Below are 20,273 nucleotides of genomic sequence, written 5' to 3' on the forward strand. Positions count from 1 at the left end.
CTCCCCATACACCTTGGTTAGTTAAGGTGGCCCCTGCGGGAGTGGCGAATATGAGCGCGAGTGGTGACGGCGAGAGGCGACTGTGAGTGCGAGTGGTGATGGCAATGATGAGTGCGAGTGCTCAGGGTGACTGGTGAGTGTGAGTGCGAGTGAGTGCGTGAAGAAAACTACATTTTTTTCGTGAGTGTGAGTGACCACCATTTAGTTTTGCCGAGGTGTGCCTGGCTGGGGGGGTTCTCAGCAAAGAATGCGGCGCATTAAGACAAGACAACCCCAGCCAATTTGGAGTGACAATGAGACAGAACAAGCTTCCAGCATTTACCTAGCCATGCCACTGGGAGTACCAAAACCTTTGCCTTGCTAGTGAAGATTTTGTTTTGACTACCCTTTGAAGGTGGCGCGGTCTGCCACCCACCAAGTTGGGGGTGCATTGAAACAAGCACGTGTGTACAAACCTCAGCATTTTTATTCACTAATACACCAAAATCTCAGGCGTCTACACCACAACACAGACACAGACATTCAGCACAAACGTTCCAGCTGTTGCTCACTGCAATGACAGTGGTTCCTCGCAAAGTGGGGAGGCTGCCCACCAGCCCGGCCACGCAAAGAAGCCCACAGCAGTGTAAGCGGGTCACCAATGGGGTCTATGCCCTGAAACTCTGCAAGCAGGCTCCGAAAATGCGACACTAAAGCAGTGATACAGTCCTGGCCTAGGCAAAGTTGAGAATTATCTGACTCCCCGCACCAGGAAACACCCGAGGACCTCGCCGATCAAACAGAAGCAAGTGTTTCAAAGCCGTTCTTTTTTTAGAGATCGTCTTTACCAGCTCTGCCTCATTTGGTACACAGTAATTAGCAGATCACAGGACCAGATCATGTTTGCGATTGAAGCAGCTTTGCAGGGCGCAGCACACACGAGAAAGAAGTGCTTGAAAATGACCACCCTCGTATAAGTTCCACCCCAAAAGCAAGCTACAGCATTTCTCATGGCATGAGAGCTCATTGATTTCATTACAACTGCACAAAACATCGACGAATCCAGCTGCCTAGCTTTTAACCAGACAATCAGTCGCAATCTTGGAGCCCATCACTTTCGACTGTGTCAAACCCACAACAGCAGGAGTCGCTTTTTTAAAATCCTCATGCCGTAGGCAGCACTGGCATCAGTGCTCATTATTCGACCCACTGCCACCGTATTTTTGCTTCAAACTCAGTTTAAGGTAATGGGGTTTAGCTTCAATGTTGGGAGGTGAAGGCAAGAGCCAGTCACTACTTTTTACAGGAAGCATCTAGACACCCCATCAAGTTTTGCTCCAGCTACCACAGGTGCAGAAACTTGCCCAGCTCTTGAAAAAGCAGTACTCCAAAAAAATAAATTTCAAAGAAACCAGTACTATGCCTCAAGGATGGACTAGTTGCTCACTTCCATACTGGCCTTGTGCGTGTTTCTTGTAGTTGACTTCCCTTTCTCCACTGCTAAAAAGGTGCTTTTATTTCAGTCCACTTGTAGTACAAGTACGGAGCAACCCTGGGGATTTTTAGCCATTTACTCAGCACAATTTTAAGCTTTTTATGTGGAAAGCATAGCTGCATTTTCTGCATATGGCAGCCATATTCTCTCAAATGAAATCTTGCACACGTCGCGGGAATTGAAGCAATGTACCCAGATGCCTCCAAATGTGTATTCTCTCGTAACATCCCTAATACAAGGAAATATATTTAGCCTCTCAAAGTTAAGACCCCTGAGTAGCTTGTGTGGCGAGACTTACACAAGCACCAGGAGGACACGTTTTCCAGACAACATGCACTGAACAAACTAGGAGCATGTTATTTAACGGCACATTTAATCTTGCATCTACCGCAGACTTCATTCAAGCCTGTCTCTGACAGCAAAAGTCAAACCAGTAGGCAGTTTCTGCATTTCCCATTGGTCGCTGTGTTTGGTAGCTGCTGTTGTCTTAGACGGCAACCAGTAGAAGCATGCAGTCTGGCTACTAACGTGCCGATGTTCATCATTCCATGTGTCAACCTATGTAATGAGTCTATGTTGAATAGATGGTGCAGGCTTTGTCCCTACCATGCCTTGCAGTGTTCGGACTATGCTTCAAAGCTCCCACAAACTGAAACAAGCTGTCTTGAGTTGTCAAAATACCTTATATAATAATAATGAAAAAGTACTTTAATAGACCATTTTTAGTCAGTCTACGGCCTGCAAAGACTAACAGTTGCTTCAATTTTGCTACGCCGCTCCTTCTGCCAACAATACCACTTTTGGGAGAGGATTCACAGAACCTTTAGACGAGGCAAAAAAGCCCTGAAAACGTGACAGAACTGTGTCAGCGTGAGGAAACAGAACGCCCTTGTGGTCACCCAAAATAAATACATTGCATAACGTAAGGAGTACAGAAATCTCCTTTGTGTCACTTTGGCTAGTAATACTAAACAGAGGCAGGCAGCCCACAAGACACACAGCAGCAATAATGGCATGCACTTGCGCTCTTCACCCGGCACTTGCATCCTCCCAGGGGACGCACTCTGTTTCCCCGAAGCCGTGAAGCCCAAAAACGTGTTCAAACAAGCGTAACCGCATTTGGCTGGGCAGCGAGGACTGGCAGGTGTCAAAAACAATGCCCAACTAACAATGGGACTTTGCTTTCTGGCCTCCCTTACTGCAAATATGAAGACAACTAAACCTTAATTTTGAAGTTCGTGGAACTTGTTTTTTTTTTCTTTCTTCTGAAAACGGCGTTATGTGCCCTTTAATATCTTTATCCCCAGTTTGTTCCCCTGTTCAATAGTACTGGTTGCAGAGTTCTTGCAGAGAGCATTGGAGAGTAAACAAACAGGGGTCCCAGTAATCTCGTGTCATTTCCTGGGCGGCCACTCTAGCCTACTGCCGCTGGGGCGCCCACATTTCAGTTACCTGGCCTACAGCGACAGCGGTTTACTGCACTCTACAGGTTTTCAGTGAATCTGATTCAGCAAGGGGCTGATTCGGTGGCCAAGAACCCTCACAAGAAAGAGTTGAGTTATGAAAAAACGTTGCGCCCCCAAGTTCGTGTGAAACCAGCAGACCTTACTTGTATGGACATATTGTTTCCAGGGGCGTGGCGAGAATCGGCGAGAGTGTGAAAGACCCCTTCCCCCCCACTTATGCCAGCAATATGTGTCTGAACAAATAGCACACTGCTTGCAATGGCCAGACAGGGCAGTGGCACCGGCGGTTCAAAAGTAGTCAGATGGACAGATAAAATGCAAATTACAACGGCTGTTACCATATTTCCTAACATGCTCCCCGAAATTTCGTCCCAAAGTGTTTCTTGTAACAAAAGCCCACTTTCTACGCACGTGCTTCACGCACTTGGGAACGTACCGGCACTGCAGCCACTGAACAGACGAGCTCTGTTGAGTTTCACCCCAGCAGGCCTGTCCTTTGCCAGCTTCTCCTTTTCAGCATTGCCTGTGGCAGCCACACTTCTCCAGCACATTGGTTACGGACAAAAGTGCGACACAGCTTCAAGCTAGTTTCGCCCACTACACCTGCACCCCTTAGGTGTCCAAAGCACTGGCTCTTCTCATGCCAGCCTATTGCCGCTAAACACTTGGAATCTATGTACAGAGACACACAGCACAGTCCAGTCCTTGGTCCAAACTGCCCAGCACACGTCGAGTGTCACAAGAAAATACGAGACGGGGAGAGATCCCACTGCTGCCCTCTTGTAGTTGCACAAACACGTTCTTCATGTAGCTCTGGAACTGGTGTCGCATAGCCCGACGTATTCCCAGCTGAATGGTTCCACTTGACAGTGAAGGTGAAGAGGGTCATTGCAGTCACACACATCACTGCACTGACAGGTGTGCCATGGTCACTGAACTGTGCCGAAGCATGAAGATCAAAGGCAGTGGAGCAACAGGCAATGCGACTTAACGCGCCACAGCAGCACAGTGCACCAGCTCTTCCCCTCTCCCTCCCCCAGTAATCTGCACACCCTCCCTGCACAGCAAAATGCCCCAAAAGCTTCACGAAGCATGTTTTTTTTTCCTTTTGTGAGAATTACTTCCCCTGTTCACTTACATTCTCACCTGCTTGCAACAATGACGGCATTTTGCTCCGTAATGTGCCTCAAATACCACAGGGTGGATTTCCAACAGCCACTGAATTCAATCAGAGTTCTGCCAAACAAGCAAGTCAGATTGTGTCCTCGCTGTAGACAGCTGACACGAAGCAGTGTAGGGTCGCTACAAAAGCCAATTGCAGACCGACGAAATGAGGAAGTCTTTCTCAGGGGCTGTTGACCAAAGATATTGTCCGAATAATTTCTGCCTGCAGAGCATGTTCTCACAATCAGTGAGCCCAATGTCATCGGCATGTATGAATATGTTGCACTCACACGACTGAAGCAACCTTTCATTTTCTTTTCCCCATTCTAACAAAGGACAAAAATTACAACATGCTGCGCCAATCACACCGGATTTTCACTTTACCTAGCAAGTCACTAGAAGACACTGTTTTTTAATGTTTAAGCAAAAGACAATGCTCAGCAACCTACACTGGTTAACTTGGGGAGGTACATTTTTGTCAGCTGTAAAGCTTGCCGAATTTAGACAAATGTAAGGTGGACATAAAAGTGGGTGCAGAGATCGCAAGCTTTCAGAGCAAAAAGTGCTCTTGAAATGAAATTCCTTCAGGATATGAGAAGAGAGAGAGAGGGGGGTGACTGGAGTGAAAGGCTCACTCACACAGCAAAGTGGCGCATAGTGCCACGGTAAACAATTAAAAACGTAATAAATAAATAATAGCATGCGTATACGTATAGTTATTTACACTTTGACGTGCCAAGCGTTTGCCAACAGACCTGGCGAATGTCATGCGGGACCCCTTAGATTTGTGGCTTGCTTCCTACAAGGCACGAACACCCACCTAGCTCCATACTATCTCGATACACTATATATACACCGCTCCACATGCTCCTTTCTGGTAAAAGGAATACTAGAAGAGCTGCCGAGAGCCTTCAAAGCTAAAACCAATTTGTTGAAATAATGCATTCATATCAAAAAAGATTCTGCGATCAAGCCAAATGACTACGAGCATTTACATTTTATTGTTTTCTGTCTTTGGTGCCTCTCCCAACACTGCCGTAGGACCTTGCTTGAATCACTTGGCAACTAAGCCCCAGTGCAGGTACCAAGAAGAGTTTCAAAGTTGTAAGGAAGAGCTTGTAAGCTACCTTTGTTTCAGCAAAACGAACAATAACTGGTATTCATAACCGCAGGTAGGTTTAGGTAGAAACTGCACATTAAACGCAACCCCAGAACTCTATAAATGCTAACTATAAAGGTTGTTTGACTTATGCCCTGAATGGCTGTAAATAAAACAAGAATCCGAGGACACCCAAGCACTTCTCATGGGTGGTGAATGCGAAAGCATTAACGTCCAATTGAACACTGCCGAGTGCTCCCTGAACTTTTGCACTGCTGCAATATTTTTGAGTTCAGTGATGGGATTAATGTGGGTTTTCTATTTCTTTGTATGGTATTGTTGCAAATTGTACAGCTGAGCAGGGCAGGCTGGCTTGCTGGCAACTGTTGCCCTAACGCGCGAGGTCAGCGCGCCGTGTGTTTGATGATGTGTGTCTTGCACCTGGTGCTGAACCATGGCGGACTCCACTTTGCCCAGCATTAGCCAGCAGCAGTTCTATTCTCGTGTTCTAGCAATATGAAGCACGCACGCCACGAAACGCGTCGCTGCCACACGGGTTTAGGAGCCACTTTGCTGCTACAGACGCCATCGTTGCTGCCATGTTTTGCTCAATGGGTCGCTTAATGCTTTCGCATTACGTAGAAGCAGCAGGAGTAGTAGCTATCCAAGCTGACCAAATCGCCCTTCTTATTTCTTCCAAAAATCAGCACCCACAAAGAGGGATCAGGTTCGGCAGGTTGGCTGGCTGAAAAGGAATCGGCAGGGGAAGGCCGCTGTCCACCTTACATTTGAACAAATACGGCACACACAAATCCACCCTGTGACGTCTGTTTCTCCCGTGAGGTGCCCCCTCCCCAGGCCTGTTGTTGGGCTGTGTGTGTGTGTGTGTGTGCACGTGTGGGCTGCTGTGCTTGTCACCTAGTGTGTGGGGCTGGTCACCGGGTGGTCATTAGCTGGTCCGGTCCTGGTACAGCAGGTAGGCCTTGAGGGCCGTCGGCAGGTTCAGTTCGTGCACACGCGACAGCCGGTTCTTGCCCACACGCTGGCGAATTACCCGTCGACAGATGTCCTTCAACGGAAGTGGCTCAGCTGCACGAGACAAGACAAAATGCCACCAGCCAAGTTAATGCGGGAGGAACGCCCCAGCGACCCAAGAAAGTTCTGCGGCAGCACTGGCCATATATGCACCTTGAAATGTGGTACACAGACGTTTTCATGCAGCACTTGCCGATACCACAAACCACAGCAACAAACTATGTGCGCCATTGGGCCATTACGCTATCCTGGGATGGAAGGAGCCCAAAGCAATGCTACCTGCTAACTACCCATTAGTCTTGCTTCAGTCAAATCCTGTTCAAAGTCATGAGGACCTATCCTTCGCAGTCACCCTGTAGCACGGGGTTAGCCAGAGCTCATGGTCTCCGAAGTGCAACATCAGCATGCCAGAGAATGGTGGATACAAGGTTCTACCTACTCAGAGCCCTTTTAGAGCAGTGCCCTGCGGTAGGCTGCTCAACAGGCACCAGCGCAACTCTTGCTGGAAAGACAGCTCAAATAAAATTTTAAATTTGCACAGCCCAGTTTCCAATTCTTCCTCTAGCTCGATTCCCCGGTCACGTCAAAGAATAAATGCCAGCTTCAGCAACAAGTCTTTGCTCCCATGGCTGTTTTTGTACTGCCTAGTCGGCAGTCCAGCACGCACTGCAGGCGGAAGCAAGAACAGGGGGCAGTACCCACATCACTGCGTCACTTTTACAGCCAATAAAGGAGGTCTTCCATGACATCTGCTCAGCCTGGCAGCTTCTTCTAACTTTGCATATAAACCCTAAGCATCATTTTCTAGCATTCTGGAGTGTTGTTTACAGTTATGTACCTAAGGAAATTCTGTATTCCACGCTACAGATACAAATCTGTATTTCATGCCACAGATGCTACCGGGGTTTGAGACGGTGTGACGGTGTCAACACAAAGTTTCTGGACAAAAGTTGAGAAGTTTATAGGTGATCTCGATATCCAGCAATGTTTGGAGCACAATCTGGGCAAGAACTTTCTCCCACAAAAACTTGTAGCAGTTTGCTTTGAGAAATCTGCTTGCAAAACGAGGTCCTTTGCAATCACAATAACGATGGGCAGGAAGGCCTGTCCATCTATAGCATGCATCGATATACAAACTGCTCGACAAGGCGATATCTGGACCAGCTGATAACACTGCTGCTTTGTACAGGTGCAGTCTCAAGAAGTAGCAAAAAATGTATAGCACACTCTTACAACATGCCAATCTGGCCATGAATGATGAACTTACTGCGAAAATGTTCTAAAATAACAATCAGTGATATCCCAGATGGAGGCTCAAGGTGGTATTGATTTTGATCAAAAGGTGATGCCTGGTGAAGGTGGTATTGATTGATCAAAAGGTGATGCCTGAAAAACCCATGCCATGTACTTTTATCAACAGTTACCAACAAACGATACAACAAAAGAAACACTCTTGAACACTTTTTGAAGGGTTTGTTTGGAGGTGTGCAAAGAAGTGACCGTTCTCAAATACCGTATCTGCATGTAAATAATGCGCCCTCGAATATAACGCGAGGGGGGCACTTTTGGTCCGTCCGAAAATGAAAAAATATATATTACGATTATAACGCGAAGTAATGAGAAGTTGTCTTGAGGCCCACCGGCCTTACATGCAAGCTCTCTGGCTTTTAGTTGCAGAAGCTCGGCGTTTACAGGCAAAAACTGGCCGCGACGTTCGCGGATGAATTCTGCCGGGTCATTCTCAAGTTTATGGTAGCGGCCATTCTTGGGTCCACGGAACACTTTACGAGTCGGTGTGGCTTGAAAGATGTGATCACGATACTTCCTCCGACTTCGAATAGTTGCCTCGCACAGTCCGAGATGTGCGCCGCACTTGAATTTCCCTGCCCAGCAGTATCGCCCGTTTGTTAAATGCGGCGGTGTACTGATTTCACCTGTTCATTGCAGCAGCTCAGAAGGCAGAAGCAGATACGAACAAAACAAAGCACAATACGGAGCCAATGCTGCGCTCCGCGAGCATTAGCTCTTGCCTCTGGAGCAGATTCCCTGGTCATGTGACCACTACCAACGTAGCAATGGCATTCTCTGGAGAAACCAGCATTGCGCCGAGAGCAGCAAGCTCTCGGCAACAAAAATCTGAGGGTAGAGCAGCGGGTTCGCGGTTCACGTTCCAGGCACGATAGTGTGTGGCGCGTGTGCCAAGAACGAAGGTATTTGAAGAAAGGCGAGAAAAAAAGCTGTATGTTCAAGCCACAATATAACGCGAGGGGCAGTTTGAGGCACAAATCGCGCGAAAAAAATTTGTGTTATATTTGTGCAAATACGGCAAGAATGAGGCATGCCTACATTGTCCAAGGGCACCTTCTTGGCCTATAGGGTTGGGTCAGGCCCTGGTTTAAAGGGGTGGCCATTTTGGCCTGCAGCTCTCTTGCGAGCCATGCATGGCATACAATCCTCACAGTACCACACATCGCAAACGAGGACATTGGTCACCTGCCAACACCTCCTCTCACGCCTCTCAATTGAGCCCAGTTTGGATGCATGCACACCATTTTCAAAAGAATTCTGCTGGGAGATTATGTAGGTGCAGGTCACCAAAGGTACCTGGTTCCAAACACCCCAATGACAAATATCTATGTTGAGCCTATGACTCAGCGATTCAACGGAGCATTTTACCTCTGCCATGAGGCACAGCTGTACTGCTTGGAGAGTTGCCTGTACCTCTCTGGCAATAATCCCACTCTCCCATCCATGCATGAGTACCGTATTTTCCGGTCTATAAGTCACACCTTTGTATTAGTCGCAACCCCCTCAAAACGAGTTTTTCTGGAAAAAAAAAAAAAAAAAAAAAAAACATATATAAGTTGCACCGGTGTACAAGATGCGCTTGTTAATTAGGTAAACTCATAGAGGTTCAGTTCGTTAGAAAGTGTGGCGAAAGTACGTAGTTGCAGCGGCCACCACCTCTGAATGCGTCCCCCAGTAAGCAGTGCTAGACACGTGCATCTGCCATCCAACGTCCAGACAGAACTAACTTCTCAAAAATGGTTTAATGATACACACAGATGGCATGTACTTACAGACGGCGTTTAGGCAAAACCATCGAAGCCCTCTTCCTCCGACTCACTAACAAATAATTCAGCAACTTCAAATGGGAGTTCCGCCGGCGCATCGCTGTCGTCCTCCGCCTTCGGCTCGTTGCTCGAACACCCACGTGTGCAGACGACCATCAAGCTCAAGCCAGCATTCTTTCTTGCCACGGTTGGCCTCCTTTGTCGATTTCATAGTCTGGAGCATGCTGGTGGCTTTGGGCCAGTTCCGTATAATTTTCTCACTAACCTCGAACTGCCTTCCCGCAGCCCAGTTTCTACGTTCTTGCGCAAATGCAACTGCACGTAGGTTGAATTTCGCATCGTAACTTTTTCGCCTTGCAGGCGGCGTCATAGTTAGCGAGAACTAGGACACGACAGATGCTACACATGTGAAGCACGCCGCAACAATCAGCACAATAAAAGTGTCATGGCGGACAAAAGTGACACGAACGGAAGCGGCCCGAAAATTGAAACTTGTTATCAGCAAGTTGTCATTTTAAAAATTAGCAGCACATTTACTTCCTTCACAGTAAAGCAGTCAGTAATAATTTATATCCTGCATTTTGTTTTGCAACCCAATTTGATGTTACTTTGAATTTATTCTGAACTGTGGTTACTGTGCGTGGCAGAACGTGGCGCACGGTTGTCGCAGGCCATCATCATGTTTTTGGCCAGGACAAGCTGCAAATTGTTTGGTTTAACAACCCGAAGCGACATACGGGCTATGAGAAACACCGTAGCGGTGGGCTTTGGATTCATTTAGACCAGAGAGCTGTGTCTCCTAACGTGCGCTGACATCACACAGGCACCTTTTCGCGCGCGGGTCATGCACGGCCGCCACGAACCGGATTTATTCCATACATAAGTCGCACCGGTGGATAAGACGCACCAACGTAAATTCCAGGAAAAAAAAAAACGCGACTTACACACAAGAAAATACGGTACTCAAACCCATGCTGGAGCCTCCTTCGAACACGGCTAAGTGGCTAGTATGGCTGTGTGGTCCTTGGGTTCCCCCAACTTCCCCCCCCGAGTGCCAAGCAGTGCCCGTTCTGCCAGCGGCGGACACTCACGGTCGAGGCCGCCAATGTACTTCATGGTGATCTCGCAGTGTCCCCAGACGGCGCTGACCACGGGGTAGAGCTTCTTGCCGCGCAGCCCCCGGAAGGCCACGCCCAGGTAGCGGCCCTCCACCACAAAGGCCAGCGTGCCCTCGTCCATGTCCAGCACCACCAGGAACGCGTCCGGCACCAGGAAGATCTCATCTGCCGGCCGGCTGCAGCCAGGGGAGAGAACGTCCGTACCGATCCGCCCTCCACACACTTCTTCCCCGTTTAGGAGCCTCAATCGTGTCCACATGAAAAGGTCACTTATCAGGAGGCACGGTTGCTAGCTCACCCCACAACTTCTGCATCAGTAATCCTTACCCCACTGCTTACCACAAGGAACATTAAATAACCTGTATACCTAGGTAAAAAACGAGGCATTCCATTCCTCAATGTAGTCCCCCAATAGCTCTGCACTTCGACCACCTCAACTCCAGTGAGTTTAACCCAGCCACCGAAGAACTCTTCACTCTGACCATTGACCCATGATGTCAGAGGTGCCTTAACGTTTCACCCCTTCAAAACTGCTGCTCATGGAGAAGAGACGCCTCCAACGTGGAATAGGAAGTGATTTAAAAAGCTGCCAAGCCAGGACTGTATGGTGGACGAATAAGCTGCTGGAGCCCACAATCTCAGGTGGCAGCCAGTGAGTAATGCGACATGTGAATTGGCTTACTGTCGTGAAGAAGCAACACGGCGTCAGGTGGGCCCAAGTTGCCCAATACTAGCCAAACATAAATCCGAGCTTGAGGCTCAACCTGTAGCCAAGCCATTACAGTAAAATGCTCTACTATGTTAAACAGTGATAGCCTACTTCATGCTTACTGCCAGGAGTCACTTTTCTTTTTTTGTCTACACGCCAGCGGTGCGTCACAAGACTATTTAAAAAGCAGGCAGTTTGATCATGTTCCTTTTAATCATTTTGCATCAAACAAATTGCAGCGAGTTGCCAGGCAAGCCCCGACCCTGCCCAGCGCCACAGAAGGGAGGCAGGAGGTACGCACCAGTCGCCCGGGTAGGTGACGGCGGGGTTGTTCTTGACGTCGTGGTACAGCTTGTTGCGGCCCAGGTCCCAGCCCCAGGACTCGCGGTTGCTGCCCACCAGGGACTGGTAGCCCACCGAATGGAGCGGGGCGTCCCGGGTGGCCACCCCGACCACCGCGTGAGTGCCCCGCTGCCGTGTACTCCAGCGGACCTCCCACACGTGCAGGCCCCGCGTGTAGCCCACCTGGGGGGAGAGGAAGGGGTCGCAGCAAAGTTGGCTTTGCCACAAAGCACTTGGCTTCCTTGCAAGGCACTTAAAGTGCGCCTTAAGCTTTCAAAAGGGCTTGTTTCAGCAATCGTCAAGTGTCCCGCCCCTCGCTACTTTGGCCACTACAAGAGGAGTTTGCAACACACAAATGACTGATAACTACCAAGTCGCATTACCAAATGGCCTCAAGAGCTGTGCAACCCAGCCAGCTTACTACTGCTCCCCAACACCGGGAGGTCTGAATTAGTGCGAGCTGCTATTTCCCCGGGCACACCAACCAGAGTGATAGGCCACTTTTTCTTCCTTTTCAGTGCTCCGCTGCTTCCCGTCTGCAGGCTGTCTACTGCTTTGCAGTTTCTTATGGCTGTTCAGGTTATAATACAGTTAAAACCCGATCTAACGAAGTCACTGGGAACCACAAATTATTTCGGTATATCGAGAAGTTCGTAGAATCAGGAATGCCGTTTTACAAGCAGTTGATTTCATGAATTCAATGTCTAAAGGGAGGTGCATCCCAGCAGTTACCAGGACATCGCAATTGCGGCGGCGGCGGCACTCGCCTGCCGATATTTCCGCAATGTGCTAGAAGTCCACGATGAAAATGACAACAATAAAACACTAGGTGTTCTGGGGAAAACAAATTTATTTCCTGGCAAAAAAGCCTGTGATTTTTGCCAGGGTGCACTCCACTGGCATTGGGCAGACAGACTTTTCGTAGCCTGCAACTGCGTTCAACGTGTCCTCAGTTCCTTCATGAGTGCCAGCAAAGTGCTTGGCACACGAGATGTGAAGCAATGAAGGAAGTGTTGCCACCACCTCTGGCACCATCTAGTATCAGTGATTGAAAACCACGACTGCTAAGTTTATGTCGTAGAGCTCCGTAATGACGAAACTAGATGCCTGGTTTTTCTAGATGCCTGCGTGGTTAATCATGGCATTCTGATGAAACACATTTGAAATTTCTCCTTCTTTAATGTGTCTGTTTGTCGAAATACTTTGTTCACTCGGGAATTGCGCTGAATCTATTTCATTAGTTCAAGTTCATAAAAGAATCGAGTTTTGACAAATGCTTATTAATCATCATTATGTATATCATGACAGGGGCCCATAGTAAAGGCTTGACTACGGCTGTTTACGACAAACAGAAAGCCAATACCAGATAGAAATGCCAGATAGAAGGCAACGCAAGGAGGAGAGGGGCCGACCTTTCCGCGGATGCAGTCGGTGCTCTGGGCGACGGGGTGCCGGTGGAAGGTGAGCCGGTCGTCCTCCTTGACGAAGATGTTGAGCGAGCGGTCCTCGGGGTTCCAGGCGTGCCGGCACTGGAGCTCCGCACCGGCGGGGGGCATGTCCAGGAGCAGCTCGAGGCGCAGCGGCCGCTGGGGCTCCCGCACCTCCAGGATCCAGCCGGGCCGGTTCAGGTGGCCCCCCGCCGAGGGAGCGCCCTCCAGGCTCTCTTCCTCCATGGGCTGAACCACCTGCATGCGACAGGCATGACACTTCGACACCAGCGGCCACGCACTGGCGTCCGACACGCCAGCTGGACTTGCGACCGGGAACACATACAAGAACAATCTTTTTCCCCTACAAGTGGCAGCTAATCACAAAGCTAATCCCACCACAGAAAGCAGAGTTTTGCATGAAAGACACACAGCTGCTACCATTAAAAAACGATTATTCTCAGGATCTACAGGGAGCCCAGTTTAGGATGAAAACAACATAACCAGTGTCCCTGAAGAAAAACAACCCTCCCATCCGATTGAGACGAAGCCTGCAGCCTAGCCATCTCTTGCTATCACAGAAGCGTGGCTACAGTTAGCGTCTTCTTGGCTCAGCATGCAGGACCTTCAGCTGCAGGAGGGTTTGCAACTGGGCTAGTTGGTTCATTGCATGAAATTGATAAGGAATAAGTGATAAGGAATAAGAAGGATTGCTGGATAAGGAACTCGCATATCTTGCCGGATAAGAGGAGCCCACGTTTCCCTCATATCTTCGCGTGCATGCTGTATAAGAGCTTCCCTGCCTGTTTGCCATGCCTTACCGCGTTCTGTAATTTGTTCTCTGATAACCACGCTAATTTTTGTATGCGTATAAATGTTCTTTCTTTCCAAAAATAAACAGTTGTTAGTCAGCGCCGGTGTTTGTCGCCTCTACTCTTAGTCCCGTCCCTGCGCTGTTCAATTTCATGCTTCAGCTGCACCTCCCCGATTGACTAAGCCTCTCTCTGTGAAGCCCATTTCCGATGGGAGACCAGAAGGAGCCCTGCCAGCGGGGGCAGCAGGGAAGGGGCCCCTCACCTTGATGCCCGTGCTGACCTTCTGCCCCATGGCGGCGCCCCTGTGCAGTAGTCTTCTGCTGCTGCTGCTGCGCTGCTGTCTCCTCCAGAGGGGGCCCAGCCTCAGGGCCTTGCTGGCAGGGCAGGATGGGCCATGCTGCTGGGGCCACGCCACCACCCGGCCACCGCCCTCACCGCAGCACAGGAGCAGCCGCGCCGGCACCGCCGCCGCCGCCAGGCACCTGCGAGCGACCACACAGCCTTGAGGGCACATCTCCACCCACCCGGCCCCATCTCGTAACGCTGCTCAGTGGCACTCGCTACCCCACACAGTATGTGTTCACAATGCAACTGCCAGAAGGAGGGGAAGATTTGTTCCCTACATATATGCAATGGCAAAGCCCAAGGGTTTCACAGCTGTCGTCTTTAAAGGGGCCATGCAGACAAAATACATTTGTTTTATTTTGTTAGCATACAAAATGCCTTTGCTCAAGAGATTTCATGTTTTATAGTGCCCCCAACGCTTGTCCAGCAGCAAACGATGCCGTATTCACAAATTAATCACTTCGGTTAAAATTTTGATTCTCCCGCCAAATCGTGTTTTCGTGACGTCTGCCATGAAGTCCCAAGGGTGGATATCAAGTGAACTTCCAGTGCGCCATTAGGCTCTGCTGCCTTGTTTACAGTCAGTCCTCCCAGATGGCACCACCAAACTGAGCCACAGACCGTTGCTTTGTTTTTGACCATATTTGCACCTGGCTGGTTTTTGTTACGATAGAAAGTAATCGTGTCGTGAAACATAGGGTATACTCAACAAACAGGGTCACGTAAGACAACATCACTCACGCCAATCGGCCAGTGTCGTGTACAATTCCAAAGCGGCGGACTGCTGTGCAGCTAAAACAAGCACAGTGCACCCAGTACCAACAGCAGTGCACATCGGTACTTCTATGTTTACATGAATTTTCGTAACTTTCATTGTTTATCCCACCATTCTTACTGCTGTAAAAAGAATATGCATTACATTTAAGCGCAAATGCGCGTTCAGCAAGCTCATAAGCCCTGCCTACTTTGCATTTGCTTTTGCCGGCCTCAGCCAATTGCACAGCTGGGCACATATGACATCATAGGTTCTGTTCCGGGAAAGAGCTAGTGGGTCGCATGGCCATTCCCTTCTTTCCTAATTATATAGCGAAATGTGCGTTCAAAGTGGTGCCAGTAAGATTCTAACGAGGCAATCTTTCGAATAAACCAACCTTGTGTTTTGTCTGCATGGCCCCTTTAACATTGCCCCGTAGCTACCAAGCATCCAAGCTGGACTGAATATGGTCCCCCTGCTTAGACAGGGGCTTATCCAGAATTTCGATTTTGGGGGGGTGTCAAAATTATCCTGGGGGTATTTTGGGGGGGCGGGGGGTTGTATAAATCCACGCCTTTCCATCCAACCAAACGCGAAAGAGGGAGGGAGTAGCCAACATAGGGTGAAGGCAAGAGGCTAATCGCTACAAGAGTTGGTGTTATGGTCATTTTGCTCAGATACTATATAATGGTTACAGGCTTAATGAACAAAATAAACCATTATGGCTTCGCAATTACGTGCCGTGTTACTAAATTTTATTACGGCAGACCAAGTTACCATTAGCTTCCATTATCATATATAGGTAGAAAACTAACAATTAAGATGGCGTGCTTGTGCTCGCAAACCACCGTGCTACTTCTAGTGTGCCCGTGCGAAATGGTAAATTTTAAGAAAAGCCACTTGTTCAACATGCAACAGCAACAGTGGTTATGCTCACAGCTCTATCGCCCTTCCATCTGCCTTGCTTTTGGCAATGAAATCCGCACTGCAGAATCAAGATATGGAACAGTCAGGGTAATTGCTTTACGCTGCGATTTCTGCTTGCATGCCATACAGTCTCACTGAAATGCAACACAGATTTTAAAGAATGGGTGGGGGGAAGAAAAGCAAGAGTCGAACACCTTAGGCTCAACAAGTAGGCCGCCCTTGGTGACTAGAGCCAGACAAAGGAGCCCCCAAACTTTGCCTTCGCAGTTGGAACTGCTGAATTCAGAACTTACAGTGGCAGCTTCATACCGACGCCACCGACGGCTCCTCGAAACTTGAGCACGCCGAACGGCCGGGGGCGCGAAGATGCTCGTTAGGTCCGGGATGAACAACGGTGGCCAAGTTGCGCACGATCAACGCATCAAGGGAAGCTCACTTCAACGAGAGAGAAAGCCACGGGTTTCGAGATCTGACCGGCGTCACTCCAAAAGCTCAGCAAGCAAGCCAGGGCCCCACGAGCAAAAGTCCACTGAGACGCGGCCCGACGCAGCCGGAGGAGTAGCAGACCGGTCGCGCACGATCCCCGCGCGGTTCGAGACGGCATTGTGCGCGATGCCGCCGAGGAGGCGGGGAGAAAAAAGAAAGCGGGCCAGAGTGCGCGCACTCTTCCGGTGGGTCGTCGAGCGGCCAGCTGTCGAGGCACGGAAGGAAACAGCTGCTGCCGCCGCTGCTCGCCCCGGCGGCGCGCTTCGCTTACCGCACCAGGCCGCTTATATGCATGTCTGTTCGCACGCCTCGGCTGCAACGTGCGCTCCCCCCTCCCCCAGCCACTACTACTACTGCCAGCTCGATACACGGCGCTGTCCGAAACAACCGCAAGCCGGCTGTGCGGCACATTCGGACGCGCCGTAGGCCCTGGCGACGAGCGAAACAGAGGCGTGCCATTGACCTTACTCGCGAGCAGTGTTGCGCTAACGGCAGTGGGTAACGACGGCGTGCCGCATTTGGGGACAGCGCGTAACGGAAAGACGAGCCACGGGGGAACCGAACTCATTAGTGAAGTCGTGGAACACATTACAGCGCGAAGGTAAACGAAGAGAGAACACGGGACAAGTAATGCGTGTTCCACAACATGAGTACCAACTTGGCCCACAACATCTTCGTGAAGTCTGCGTCAAAATCCCGAGAACATAAAACGGCTGTGCCGCGCGAGCTTATTAACAGCAATGATACAGGCGATAAAAAATCATGCACCCCTCCGTCTAACGACGACGACGGTTGAACGCGAAGCTTACTCGTGACGGATTCCTTGGTTGGCCAATCCCACACTTCGAGCATGTGCTACTCTGGTGGTACGCACCGCTTTTCCCGAATCCTCCATGCCCACAGCAACTCTCGCGTGTGACGTTTGGGTTTTGTGTGTACGTCGCTCGCTTCGACTCTGCCGCAATGGAGCCATAACGCGAGGGACCCGGGTTCGATTCCGGCCACAGGAAACGTTTTTTTTTTCTTTCACTTCACCTTCGATCATTCATCATCATCGTCAGAGAAAGTTGGCTTTCCTGCAGGGCGTATTTGCGTACAAAGGCATCAGTGAGGATTCTAAAGCTTCTCTTTAAAAACGACTAGCGAAACAATGAATTGCGAACCACCAAAATTGATGAAAATACCGCGTATCGCAGAATTTACGCGAAAAATAATTCCTTGGGGACCGCCTCAAGGTGACAGTAGCTTATTTAGTGGCTCTAGGTGACAGCTTCCGGCGTTCAGCTACGCGACTACAGCGCTTCTTTGGAGGATTTCATGCGACACGCCCTAAAATTGCAGCTATATATATATATATATATATATATATATATATATATATATATATATATATATATATATATATATATATATATATATATATATATATGTTAAAAAAAAAAAAAAAAAACGAGCGCGGGGGCATGCGCCACGAGTCGATACGTAGGTATTGGCCTGGGACAGATGACCCTCCAAATAGCTAGTATGGTATTGGCGGTACCGTTTTTTTTTTTGGTCTATGCCCATGGACCACGACCATGTGTGTTGCATGAGATAGAGCACGCCGCCGCAACAACATGTAGTTGTGTGTTCCCATTTCCAGTAGCACCGAAATCTACAACACAGGATTTTTTTCGTCTAAACGTGAATACGAACCCGGCAAGCATAATTTGCTATCCCACGGCGGCCGCTTTTCTGATGGAGGCAAAAAGCAAAAACGCCCGTGTGTTCAAGATTTCGGCGCCACGATAAACATCCCCAGGTGGTCAAAATTAATCCGGAGCCCTCCACTACGGCGCACCTCATCGCCTGCGTCGCGTCGGCGCGTTAAACCCTACAATCAATCAATCAATCAATCAATCAATCAATAATTTGCTATCGGAGAGGAATCATGGCTGAGAGGTTACGGCTCCAACGCCTACGCCTACTCCTGATAACCTATGCCTACTGATAAACAGAGGTTACACCTACTCCTAAACTACAGGAGCTGCAAAAGCGTTTTGTTTTTCAGAACAGTGCTCCCGGCGCATGCGTCGTGATAGCCTACATAATAGATCACGAACAGCTGTCGCTGTAAAATACCCGTCTTACCGGAACGTTCGCTACAACCGGGCGTATAGTGTAATAAAGGTGCGTTCGCCTCCTACTCAAATTCGGAGCATTTAGGCTTATTATGCGAAAACCCCGCAGTCATCAATGAGCCGTGGCAGAAAAGCAGAACCCAAATGCGCGCGCCAGCTATGAGTGCAAGCTGGCCTAAGGCGCGTTGTTTGAACGCGCAGGTGCAGAATCATGGCACTGCCACGTGGTTGGGCGCTGCCTAGCGTTGTCGCGACCCCAGCAGCAGCAGCATTACGCTCGAAAACATAACGCTGAGCAGAAAAAAAAACAGGCACCAAATTCACCAGCGCTAAACTATGCTACAAGTAATGCCATCGAAGTTACGGATCATGGGAAGCGCAGGGGTGCTCTCCGTAGCTTTTGTTCTCCATGGCTGTCTGGGCAATGAGGCAACGCGCATTAGGGTTGACGGCAATCAACAGCTGCGCGCCAGGGGGCCATACAGGAAGCAATACGCACTTGTCTGAACATCGCATCAACGGAGGACATACCGTGGCGCCACCTATGAGTGACGTCACTTGTAGGATGCCGTGGTCTGGTCGTCTGCTAAAACACATTTCCGGCGCTTATGCGATCTCGCGTTTTTTTTTTTTTTTTTTGTTGTTGTTGTGACCACCGTGTGCCCCCTCCTAGCGGTTTTGATGCAAATTACAGATAAAAGTTGTCTACAGACCGAATAATCCGGGCAAGCGCTCGTTCCCGGCGACGCCGCCGCGGCTAGGTAGTTGCTACCATCGCCACCGACAGCTCGTACAGCCGGTAAAACAGCGCTCGTACAGCCGGTAAAACAGCGATTTCAACTTCAACCAGCTACATCCGAAAACTGGCGAAACATACTCGTTCCAAACATGTCGGAGGCAAAAGCGAAGGGCTAAGACTTCAGAATTCCGCAGTAGTTTTATTCAAATCCCGCTCCGGCGGGGCAGGATAGGGCTGAGAGTACGAACGCTGTGTTATAGACAAGCCTTTTACCGGCTGTACGCAGCCAGCTAACGCAAAAGTACGCTGTTTATTCATTATTAAATACTTGCGACATGACATGTACGAGACTGTGTGTGCAAAAAAAATTGACCTTGCACCAGCGACGGAAACGTGCCGCTCAGTTGTGATCTGAACTCGCGTACTGCGCGCATTGCCCGATAAATGAATGACTACGTGAGAACGGTGAGCGGATTGCTTCGCCGCAAAGTGCTGGTACGCCGCGGTGGCTCAGTGGCTAAGGCGTTGCGCTGCTGAGCACGAGGTCGCGGGTTCGATTCCCGGCCGCGGCGGTCGCTTTTCTGATGGAGGCGAAAAGCAAAAACGCCCGTGTTTACGAGATTTCGCCGCACGATAAAGATCCCCAGGTGGTCAGAATTAATCCGGAGCCCTCCACTACGGCGCGCCTCATCGCCTGCGTTGCGCCGGCGCGTTAAAACCTACAATCAAAAAGTGCTGGTACGATCTCTCCAATATATATATATAAAAGACAGAAAATAAGGGTTGGCAGTCAAGAAAACCTCGGAAAGCAAAGGGGAGGTTGTGGTGGGTCATAGAAAGAGATGAATTTTTTTAGTCGAAAAGAAAGTGGTGAAAAAATGCCCGCCGGGTGGGATCCGAACCCACGACCTCCAGAAAACCGGTCTGGTGCGATAACCACTACGCTACCGGCGGGGCTGTTTCCCCAGCACTTTCTCGGGTATTTATGTTAAGTTAATTTTGTTTCCTGCCCTTGGGGGTGGTAGCCAGCGCCACTCGGACTACTCGGGGTGAAGGGGACCTTCTTTTTAACCCCCGGGCCGTGACTCGAGTGTCTACGACATGTCGAGAGTGGTCGACCAGCGTTGAACTCCGATTTTACTGGCACACAGTTATAAATATCTTGGCGCCACAACCACC

General features: G+C 49.5%; 1 protein-coding gene across 3 annotated transcripts in view; it reads right to left on the reverse strand.

Moving 5' to 3' along the window:
- Positions 1-448: 448 nt before the first annotated feature.
- The window catches only part of Gus (splA/ryanodine receptor domain and SOCS box containing gustavus), a 31,256-nt gene continuing 11,431 nt past the window's right edge, over positions 449-20,273 (reverse strand). For 2 of the 3 annotated variants that reach the window (XM_077676034.1, XM_077676035.1), the window contains exons 2-6: positions 13,986-14,205; positions 12,894-13,166; positions 11,441-11,664; positions 10,404-10,606; positions 449-6,292 (exon numbers count right to left, since the gene is read on the reverse strand). In XM_077676034.1, the coding sequence (XP_077532160.1) occupies positions 6,153-6,292; positions 10,404-10,606; positions 11,441-11,664; positions 12,894-13,166; positions 13,986-14,015 (870 nt within the window). In that variant the 5' untranslated portion in view covers positions 14,016-14,205 and the 3' untranslated portion in view covers positions 449-6,152. Of the gene's footprint in view, positions 6,293-10,403; positions 10,607-11,440; positions 11,665-12,893; positions 13,167-13,985; positions 14,206-16,042; positions 16,196-20,273 lie in introns of those variants that run through there. The other variant, XM_077676033.1, reaches the window with a different exon arrangement.

The sequence above is a fragment of the Haemaphysalis longicornis genome, unplaced genomic scaffold, assembly GCF_048455015.1.
Source record: "Haemaphysalis longicornis isolate Haplotype H1 unplaced genomic scaffold, Haemaphysalis longicornis Haplotype H1 scaffold_7, whole genome shotgun sequence".
NCBI lineage: Eukaryota > Metazoa > Arthropoda > Arachnida > Ixodida > Ixodidae > Haemaphysalis > Haemaphysalis longicornis.